Here is an 11635-nt window from a genome sequence, read left to right as displayed (position 1 = left end):
TCAATAAGGTTTACAATGATTACATAGTATGGACATAATATTTAATTTATTATTCTCATATATGGCAATTGTGATGTTAAAAAAATTGACCAATTAAATAGTAAAAATATCATTGTCTTTTTTTTTTTTTCGATCTTCTCTTTTGCACAGAAAAAAAAATGTATTTAATGATTTATTTATTAGTAAAAGTATATAATATAAATTTATTTTAAAAAATAATTAACTTAAAAAAAAAAAAAAAAATCATTTCTCACACAGAGAATTTAAATATTAATTTGCCATTTTATTTCAACTAGGTTCACATATTTATGGCTTTTTCTTTTTTCTAATTTACTCTTCTTTTTTTTAAATTTATATATATATTTTTTTTTTATATTGTTTTCGTGTTTTCGTCTTTTATTTTATTTACACTTATCAATAAAAATAACTACAGCGTGTAAGCTCACCATAATTGTTTTGTAAATAAAAAAGAAACTCAAAAATTTTATTTACAATTATTTTATTATTGAATATTTTGAGTTTCTTTTTCAATTTTTATACACGATTTTAATCTCATGATTTAAGATGCAAGCATATTTTATCCAGGATAATCAAAAAAAAAAAAAGAAAAAAATTTATAATCAACCTGGAAAAATTGGTGGGCTAAGTACAAGTTGTATATTATTAAAATTAATTAATTGTTTTAAATTTTTTTTATGTTTTTTTTCTTATTTATTCATTTTATTATTATTTTTTTTTTGCGACAGTGCAATGAAGCTTAAAGCTTTTATATATATTTATTATTAAAAACAAAAAAAAAAAAAAAATAATAATTTTATACTGCTGATTGATACTGATTGTGTTTTTATTTATTTATTTTTTTACCTTTAAGTTAAATAAAGGTCAACAGCCATAGAAGCAATAAATCAGCTTGTGCTTTTTTTTGTTATTTTTATTTTTTTTTTTTATAAAAGAAAAGAAAAAAAACTAGGTGGGTTTAAATATTTAAGCAGACTTGAAGAATTGGCTCGGATAATATTTTGGCCATTATTGTAACTTCATCTTTTTCATTAATCTGTTATTTTGAATTATCTAATAATTTTAATTTTCTTATAAAACTGATTCAATTTGTTTAATTTCTTTTTCTGGCTCAAGAGGTGATGGTGCAGTTTCAATAATTTCTGGTATATCATCTTCATTTTCTTCTTCTTCAATATCTTCATCAATTGGTGTTAGAGTATCCATAATAATTGGCTGTGTCTAAATGCAAAATGAATAAATAAATAAATAAATATAATAAAATGATAATTTAGTTAAAAGAAAAAAAGTGTTACCCTTTCTGTTGTCCATCGTTTCATAAGTGGTGCCATAAAACTAGTTATTGTACTCAATAAAAAGAATAATGCTCCCATGAAAAATGGAAGATTATAACTTTTTGAATAAACATACAACATTCCAGCTAATGGTGAACCAATAATAGCAGCAACACCTCTAAATAATATTAATAAACCAAATGCATTTGTTAATTTATCAAGACCAAGTAAATCAACAAGTATAATTGATGTTAATGATATATATCCAGATATTGCAAGACCAAATGAAATACTCATTATAACAAATGATTCATATGTTGTACAAAATGGTACTGAACCAACAGCAAGTGTTGATATTAATAAACATATATTATTTAATAATAATGAATTAACTTGTGGAAAATCAGCAACGTAACCACAAATAATACGTCCAACTGTATTTGTAATACCAATAATTGAAATTAAATATGATGCTGTATTTTTTTGTATACCTTTTGCAACAGCAGCATCAACAATATATACAAATGGTATATAAAGACCAGCCATACCAAGAAAATTACTAATACAAATAAATAAAAATACTGGATTTTTTAATAATGTCATATCCATCATTGTTGATAATGCATCTTTAAATGATTCTGGTAATTCAAAACATGGACATAATGATAATTGTTCTGTTTGTTTTTCAATATCACCATCACGTGTATCACCACGTACTGATTTTGATAATGATATAACTGATTGACGATAATTTGCTAATGATTTTTGACTTTGATATTCTGGTAAATTATGTATACTACCACTGTAAAAAATATCTTTACGTGATAATGGACGTACAATTGATGGTTTTAATTTAGCCATACTTGATTTACTTGTTGTAAATGTTATACTACTATCATCATCATTATTTTCCATATTATTATTACGTGAACCTAACATACTACTTGCTGATAATCTTAAATGTAATGATTTACGTATATCACCATTTGAATTTAATGTTGTACGTGAATTTTTAATAGCACTAAGACTTGGTTTATAACGTTCACCAGTACTTGTTTTACGTAATCTATCAAAAAATGGTACAGAACCATTTTTAGGTAAACCTTGTACATGTGTTGTAAATGCTGGTTGTGATGCATTTCTTGGCATTGTTATTTTATTATTAAATTCATTTTCAATAATATCTTTGGAATCTTTGGTATCTTTATTATCATCAATTTTTTTATTATTATTTTTTGAATTTGGTATTTTTAATTCCATACTACCACTTTTACTTGTTGCACTACTTGTTGATGAATTTTCTTGTACTTTAGCTTCAGATATTGTTGGTAATGTTGGTACTGTTGGTACTGGTACTAATTGATCAAGATTAAAACTTGAATGTACACCTGGATCAACATTTATTGGCATTTTCATTCTTTTTTCCATTGAACCATCTGGTAATTGTACCATAAAATATGAACCACCAATACTACCACGTTCCATTTGAAAACGTTTTTCTTCAGCCATTCTTTGTAATAATGGTTTAACTGATGATTGTTTTGGATATGTTAGTGGTCTCATTAATGCACCAAATACAGCACAATTTAATATTAAACCAGCAAGTATTATATGTGAACCTTTCCAATCATAATTTTCTAATAACCAATTTGATAATGGTGCAAATGCAAATGTACCAACACCAGAACCACATACAGCAATACCAGTTGCAAGTGATCTTTTTGATTCAAAATAATAACCGACACATACAACTGCTGGTAAATATATTAATCCAAATCCAATACCTATTGATAATTAAATAATTAATTAATTTTTGCTTCAAAATTTAATTTAATTTATCTTTAATTACCTCCCATTACACCATATACAAGTGTAAGCATTGTTACTGATGGTGTAAATATTGATAAACCAAATGCTATTGTTGAAATAATACTTCCAGCCATGCAAACAGCTCGACAACCATATTTATTTGTCAATGCACTAACAACTGGACCTATTAAAAACATTAACAATAGCATTAATAAAAATACATTTTAATTTAATAAATATATCATATTTACCAGCAATTAAATACATTCCAGCTAATATTGATCCAACCCATGCAACTTCACCTTCACTTATATCATAAGTTTTCATATATGATTCTTTAAATATACCAAATGTATATGCAATACCATCAACAATCATATTACACATAAATGATGCAAATACAACAATCCAACCATATCCACCATCTGGAGGTGGTGGTATATCATGATATTCACATAATGATCCACCATCATCATCTGGTGATGTTTCATCACCACCACCATCAACTCCAGTTAATCTTGCTTGTTCTTCAACTGAATATTCACTCTCTGTCTGTAAATTACATAAAAAAAACAAAATACTTTTATTAATAATTTATAAATAATAAACATTAATATGACTTTTTAATTTATATTCTGGAGTTGTACGTGTCATTATGGAATGTCATCATCCTTGACACAGTTTAACTCCAGAAATGGCCATGTTTATTGAGTTAAATAAAAATTATTTATAATCCTTCTAATTTTTAACAAATGAAAAATTAATACAGGATATTGATAATCAAATATAAGTTAATTTATTTCATCGAAATATTGTAAAATTTATAAGCTCAACAAAATGGTGTTTCTTTTTTTTCAACAAGTTGTAAATGTTGTTTACCTTGATGATAAATTCAGGAGAAAAAAAAAATAAATTTAATTAGTATTTATCATGCAATTTACAAGATCAATTATAAATTGATAACAAAAAAAAAAAAAAAAAAATTGGATTAATAGAAAGAAAGATTAATATGATCCAACAAAAACTAATTAAATTTTTTATTAATTCTTCTGAATTTATAACATCTGTAAATGTAATTTATTTGTCTATTGTTTATCAATTTAAAAAAAATGAATCAACGAATAAATTAATTTCCGTTATCATTTGTGTTTATTTGACATTCATTAAGTGAGTCTTTAGCAAATCAACAATGTCCATTGTGTGTAGATGTATTTTATAAATATATAACATTGAAAACATAAAAACCCAATTCGCTAAGTATCGTAGTATCGTATTTAGTAAATTATTATTTTTTTAAAAATCAGCTGATTGGGCGATTGTCAAGGCTAGTCACGTGTACCCTTTACCCCGCATAGCCTCTGGCCATTGAATGATAATGAGTCACCCCTGCGTTAATGCCTACAATCTCTCCCAAAAAAAAAATAAAATAAAAAAAAAACCAATGTGTGACAAATATAAAAAATATCATCATAAAGTAATACACATAAACACTAGAAAAAATATTTAAAAATTATTAAACAATTATTATTAATTTAATAGCTATTTATTTATTTATAAAAAAAAAATTTTAAAAACCCACCGAGCTTATTTTTCTTACACGCTTGGAGCCATACTGGCTATATTGTGATTTGTTTAATGACACTTTCGACATTTTTATAATTTTTTTTAAAAACTATTAAACACAAAATTTATTTATTGTTTTTATTTAATTTGCTATTTTTAATGTTTATTAGAGAATATTATTCATCAAAATTCACTCGTCGTAGTCAGCTGCCATGTTCAACAATTAATTTTATTTATTTCAATTGAAAATTAAATATAAACTAGAAAAAAAAAACCAACTAGAAATTTATGCTTATTTTTTTTTTCTAATCACCAACACTAAATAAATTTAATCTTTTTTTTTTTTACACAATTACACAAATAAATTAAACACTGCTTTTTTTTTATTTTATTAATTTTGTCTTTTGATGAGTGAATAGCGTGAATAGTGAATTGTTGTGAGAAAATACCAAAGTGAACTCAAACTCGACAAAGTTCTCTTTGTGAGTTCATTGGGCTCTCTCTCTCTCTTTTTTTTTTTTTTCTATTTAATGTGAAATGTACCTCCTATAAACGCACGAGTCATTGGTGCGTCGGTAAAACTGTCACGGCACATTTTCTTTTTTTTTCTAACCCTCTCTCCCTAGCCACATTTTCCTCAAACACTTTTGACAATTTTTATATATCCTTCTTTTTTTTTTGTCTTGCGTCTTATTTTTAATTTAAATATACACTCTATAATTATTCAACAAAAAAAATATATCTTGCTAATAAATATACGCTTTTTTTTTTTTATTGTTTTTATTTATACACACACCCACTGCGACGCGAGCTATTTAATTTTTCACTGACTTGATTATACCAAGAAAATTATACAAACAAATAATTTTTTACTCCAAAAAATAAAAATACAATTTGTTCTTAAAATGGTGGAGCTTTTTTTGTAAGTCCAAAATATTTTCTAAAAAAGGAAAAATATTTAATGGTCGTGTGTAAAAATGTTTTTATTATTATTATTTTTTTTTTTTTAATAAATGGTTTATGTTTTGGTTTCGATGGTTGATGCCAGCGCCACAGTCACCGAACACGCATGCCGAATAAGTAACTAAAAAATAAAAAAAAAATAAATATTTTCTTGCTCTCGCGACAACCAGACGCCGTTGCGCGCGCGTTTCACAAATTTCCCCTACTATTTTTATTTTTTTGTGTTAGATTTTTTTTAGTCTCTCCCCCCGCTTTTATTGTTTTAGAATTTTCATTTCCCACTGCGTGAAAATTCAACCAATCATCTTGTAAAATAGAGCAAGTATTTTCTCCTACTCTTGTTGTTATTGTTCCCCTTCTTTTTTTTTTTTTTTTTTGGTCGTTGTATGATTCAATCGGTTTATTTGTTTCTCTCTCTCTTTCTTGAATCCCCACTCTCTATTTTTTGATAACTACCAATCAGCTTGCTTGCTCGCTCTCTTGAGAAACATGCCCGCGAACATTCGATCAAGGAGATTACTGTGTCGAGAGTTTTTGTATTGCTCCATGTCCTCGAATACAAAAAAATAAAAGAGAAAGAGATATATAGTTGAATCACAAATTAAACCGTTTCTTCACACACTTCTTGTACGTAAAGACCCGTTTTAAAATCATCAACGATATATGCATTTGTAAGAATAAATAAAAAAAAATTTTTTCTCTTAGATAAGATTGAAGCAGGTATAAATTTATCATGGCGCAACTTTTAATTTTTTTTTTATTTTCAACTTATGCTTGATTTATAAATTTCGAAATTGTCTATTTCTAATTTTTTTTTTTTTTTTTTTTTTCGACAGAATCATCAAGAGACTTAGACATTTGAAAAAAAAAAAAAAAACATTTGCATAATTTAAAGATGTTTTTTTATTAGAAATGAGATTTGAAAAAAAATTTTAATGCTTTTTTTTTTTGTCGTTGGAATATTGTTTAATGGGGGTTAAATAATTTGGTATAATTTATTTTAATGACGGACAATTAAGTTGATTTTTTAGTATTCAAGTTTTTTTATTTATTTTTATTTTCGGTAGATTAAACAATATTGTGCTTGTTAAGCTATTAAATTTTATAATTTTTCATTTTTAATTGAGTGGAATAGAATTGTAGACATTTGAGAATCATTTGTTTTATGAATAAATTAGATAACTGCCAATTAAAATTCATCGAGGCTTGCTCGAGAGTAACAATTATTATGTTTATATTTGTATACTTGTAATGTTATGAAATTTTATCAAGTTTTAACTTCTGTTTGACGGATAAATTTTATGGCTGTGTGAATACTAATAGAAAAGAATTATATATATTTGAACAGTTTTTACAACAAAGTAAAGATTTATTTGTATTTTGAATAAATTTAATGTTTAAAGAAGATAAATTATTATTTGTACATGGAACACTAGAGAAAATTAATTGAATATTCATGATTTATTTAATGAATTGTAGTTTAAAGATTTTTATAAAAATTATAATACAAAAAAAATTAAATTTGAGTATATAGATTTTTAAAATTTATTTTTATCATTTAAAATAAAATTTTATTTACCACAAATAAATCAATATTTCAAAAAAATAATTTTCATATTTATGTCGAATAAGCAAAAAACAAAAAACCTTGCAATTCAAAGTCAGCTAATTAATTTTGTTTGTGTTGAATAAATTTTATTTTTGTCAAATTAATATTTTTTGTAAAAATCAAATGAATCAATTTATTTGTATACAATAAATTATTGAATCTGTGAATAAGACTTTACATGACTTTAAAATAATTTTTAATCAACTTTAAAGTCATTTTTTTAAAGTCAAATATAAATTAATCAACTATTTAAATTATTATTTTAATAAATATCATTTGTTATTTCATTATAATAATCAAAATAATAACTAAAATTATTAAAATTTTATATCAATTAATTTTCTCGTATTAAATAAATATTTTTTTTTTTTTTGCCAAATCAAATGAACAGTTATAATCAGTTATCATAATCAATTTTATTTTATGTCAATAAATGATTTGAAATAAAAAAAAAGCTTGTAATTAAAAAATCATCGGATTTATATTATATAAAAAAATACTTTTGAATCTATATTTAATTAATAATGTCACTGCATTTAAACAAAAAACTTTATAAACATTAAATTACATCAATTGGTTCACTTATGATAAATAAATTTCAAATATTATTTTTTTTTTTAAATCAAATAAATCAATTTATATTCGTATCGAATAAATATTTCTCCCACTTTACAATCAAATTATTAATATATATATCCTAAATGTATTTTTATATTTAAAATTTCTATTGAAATTTTTTTTTTTTCTTTCTTTTAGTTTCCTAGAAAGTTGATATTGTTATACAGTCTATAGATAAGAATAAACTTTAGCTTATCATTTTTTCTATTTTTTTTATTTTCAATATATAATTAATCGAATAAAAATACAGTCTTTCAAAATTCTAAGAATTGACACAGTGCCAGGTTACCCTTGAGTTTGATTTTAACATTTTTTGTTTATCACAATAATTTAAAATTAATATTTCATTTTTTATTATCAAATTTTTATATTTTTTTAACACAGATTATAATCTCGAATTAAAAGAAAAAAAAAAAACGTTGTCATATCACATTCAATAGCTTGTCAAGTGCCTTGTTGATTATACACATGTATATAGATTTTTTTTTTATCTTTCAGACTTTATATAAAAACGTTGACCCCGGTATTTATAAATCTACCTATAAATTTCTTCCTCCAATAATCAAAAATCAAAGATTAACGATAATAATAATTTTTTAAAATAAAAAAATATCAACGTGTCAGCTTAAGATTCTATAACAAATTCCTAACTCACTCTTTTCGACCTTTGATTTAATTTTTTTTTTTTCCTTCTTTTTCTCTTTCAATATCAATTATAATTTTATTATTCTATAAAAAATTTACTCAATAGGCTATCCAATTCTGCTTCTTTTAAATTCAAAGTATCAAATGAAAAAAAAAATTTAATACAAATTTATTCTGCTCAACCAAAATATTTCAAATTTCAAATTTAAATAAAAACTTGAAAAACCACATATTTAAATTTGATAAAAACAAAATTATTATAAACTTTTACTAGCAGAAAAATATTTAATTTCTTGAATAAAAAAATTTAAGAAAAAAAAAGCAAACATACCTTGTTTTTTCGTCGCATTTTAATTTGATATTTATATATTAAATTGCTAGCGCGCGAATAATTTATAAAAGTATATAAAGTAATTTAAAAAAAAAAAAAAAATGACACGTGCTTAATCAAGTGAACAAGAAAAGCTTCTGATTAAAACTAATAATCACATACACGTATACAAATAAACTCTCACAGTAACACACGTTTAAAAAAACATTTTTTAACTAAAATTATTATGTTACGTTTTTTATTCGACAAACTACTGAGTATAACTAATTTTTTTTTTCAAGTTGAAATATATCGTCAATATCGATGTAGATACTTATTATCACTAACAGTCGTATGCAGTATACCATCCCAATATGTAAGTTGTAACATTCCCCACTCTTTTTTTTTCTTTTTCGATTTAATAAATTTTTTTTTTTCCAATTTTTTTTTTTTCTACTTCGTCATCATCATCCGTCTCATCCGTCTCTCCTGACCATTCATTTACACCAACAACATCGTCATCGTTTGTCTGATATGCTTATAAACAACATGATACAATAATACACATATATATAAAAATCGTGTCCACTGTATATACTGTGCCTACACTTATCGTTGTTATTAGTCATCATCCTCTCTAGAGTGGTGATCATCATACAAGATAATTGAAGATGTAACAAAGAAAATTATACGCTTATGCATATAAATATGCATGCAATGTAAACAATTTATCTTTAAATTAATAAAATCATTTTTTAATAAATGATTTATTTTAATAAAAAAAAATGAATTAAATCATTTTTTTTTCAAATATTATTTTATGTTTGATTAATTTATATGAATATCCTGGCCACAATATCCTCAACAAAAGATACCAAAGTATAAAAATTATATGGCACAACAAAAATATCTCCACTAGCAAATAAAAAATAAATAAATTACATATTTATCCGAAAATGTTTAATAATTATCTTGGCAATAATATATAATAATAAATTCAAAAAAATAAAATAAAAAAAAGCAAACATTTCATAGAATATTTTAAAGGTAAATATTAAAAAAATTAAATTTGAAATAATAATAACATTGAGTCATTACAATACGATGATTAATTAATTTATTTTTAAATTAATTAATTTTCAATTTATCCAACATGTATGATAATAGTAAATTTAAAAAAATAAATAAATTATTAAATGCAATATTTATTTATTTATTTTTTTCATATATACTCTTGTCATGATAATTTTTTTTAAACATTTTAAATAGTCATTGAATCATTATGTTTACATGTTACTGTGCTTTTATAATTTTTATAATGATAAATATTAATTCCTCATATTTTTTTATATCATTACACATTCCAGGATGTTAATTTTTTTATCAAGGAAATTATTTATCGCAAAGATGATTTATGTTCAGAATATTTTCATCCAAATAACAATAATTGCTTGACACTCATAAATAAGTTCGACATTTATTTTATACAAGTTTAAATTCTTTTTGTTTTTATATTTTTTTAAATCATATTGCCAGGATAATGTTAAGCATTTATATGACGTGTAGTTTTTCCATCATTGCTTGTAAAATTACCATTAAAAACACGAAAAAAAAAATAGGAGTGAATGAGAACACACGCTATTTATCGTGTCATTATGAGATTGTTACGTGCAATTACCATTTAAAAAAAATAAAACAAAGAAAATAAAAATAAAAAAAAAATTAGAGTAAAGCTTATGTGTATACGGTGTTTCGTTTGACGTCATGACGTATATAAAAAGCCAAGAGGACAATATCGATTCAGTGTGAATCACCGACAACATAAAAGCTCCCTTCAATTGCAGCTTTTTCTACAATTTAAAAAAAATATGCATTATACTATTGTACAAATTCACAAACAATCACGTCCATATTGTCATTTCAACATGTAATTTGTCTCAATATATATATTACTCAAATAATCATAGAAATAATTTCTATTCAATTTTAATTTTATTTTTTAATTAAAAAATACTTGTCATTTAGCATTTTAATCTAAATTTATATTAATTTTTCAAGATTTAATTCAGGACCAAGTGAAGATGAACGAAATAATATTAAAAATGCTATTTTTTTTAAATTAAAAATATAAAGAATGCTTGAAAATCAATAAAAAATAATTATAGTTAATTTAAATGATGCTGATGATGATGATGAAATTGTAGCTATTTTAATAAATCTAAAATAAATAATAGATAATTATAAATATATAATAAACATGATAATTATTAATAATTTATAAAACTCACAGCAGTTGAATTGGGACGAGATCTTATTTGTAGGCCATCATCGTCACCAAGTGGCTCCTCGTACTGATCCTCACGACTGCTTGTCGGGCCCATTTCACCTTCAATCCTTATTTTTGTTTATTATTATTATTATTATTAATCTCACCAGCAATTAAATTATCTATCGAACTTTGTCACCCAAGACACTTTTGGTCAAAAATAATAATTTAAAAAATAATAATTTACATCTACAAGGCTTTTAAAATTATTTCTTAAAAAAAAAATTAAAAATAAATTAACACTTGTTATTAATTCATCACTATTATTCGTCAATAATGGTTAATAAAAAATTACAATAATTATTATTATTAAATAAAAGCTCAGAGAATTTTTTTTTTCAGAGAAAAAAGAAAAAAAGAAAAATTTATCATCACCTTTTTAACACACGATGAAAATTTATTTTTTAGTTTTATTAATATTAAATTATAGTTAATTGTTTAATAATTTTTTATTTTTTTATTGGGTTATTTTAGTGGACGATCCCGCGGTTGGGTAGCGC

The 11635-nt window shown here is 23.5% G+C and overlaps 1 protein-coding gene across 3 annotated transcripts; it reads right to left on the bottom strand.

Annotated features, from left to right (window-relative positions):
• Window positions 1–910: 910 nt before the first annotated feature.
• On the bottom strand, window positions 911–11627 carry LOC122851445 (monocarboxylate transporter 3). Of its 3 annotated transcripts, XM_044150666.1 has the most exons (6): window positions 11511–11627; window positions 11098–11203; window positions 3353–3653; window positions 3142–3285; window positions 1314–3076; window positions 911–1239 (listed from the first exon to the last, which is right to left on the bottom strand). In XM_044150666.1, exons 2-6 carry the CDS (start codon window positions 11188–11190, stop codon window positions 1090–1092), a joined length of 2451 nt encoding a protein of 816 aa, XP_044006601.1. In that variant the 5' UTR covers window positions 11191–11203; window positions 11511–11627; the 3' UTR covers window positions 911–1089. The 3 variants fall into 3 exon arrangements, with proteins under 3 accessions (XP_044006601.1, XP_044006618.1, XP_044006609.1); XM_044150683.1 differs by lacking the exons at window positions 11098–11203; window positions 11511–11627 and adding an exon at window positions 8831–10790; XM_044150674.1 differs by lacking the exons at window positions 11098–11203; window positions 11511–11627 and adding an exon at window positions 4681–5922.
• Between the last annotated feature and the right edge of the window lie 8 nt (window positions 11628–11635).

Source organism: Aphidius gifuensis, linkage group LG1, assembly GCF_014905175.1.
Source record: "Aphidius gifuensis isolate YNYX2018 linkage group LG1, ASM1490517v1, whole genome shotgun sequence".
Taxonomy (NCBI): Eukaryota; Metazoa; Arthropoda; class Insecta; order Hymenoptera; family Braconidae; genus Aphidius; species Aphidius gifuensis.
This window is presented reverse-complemented; position numbering and strand designations above follow the sequence as displayed.

Bases quoted from the DNA above. Each gene is read 5' to 3' on its own strand.
- LOC122851445 (XM_044150666.1), bottom strand. From the start codon at position 11,190: ATGGGCCCGACAAGCAGTCGTGAGGATCAGTACGAGGAGCCACTTGGT. The intron at 3,654-11,097 runs GTGAGTTTTATA...TGTAATTTACAG, and splicing joins CTCGTCCCAATTCAACTGCT to ACAGAGAGTGAATATTCAGT. The intron at 1,240-1,313 runs GTAACACTTTTT...TTTTGCATTTAG, and splicing joins AACGATGGACAACAGAAAGG to ACACAGCCAATTATTATGGA.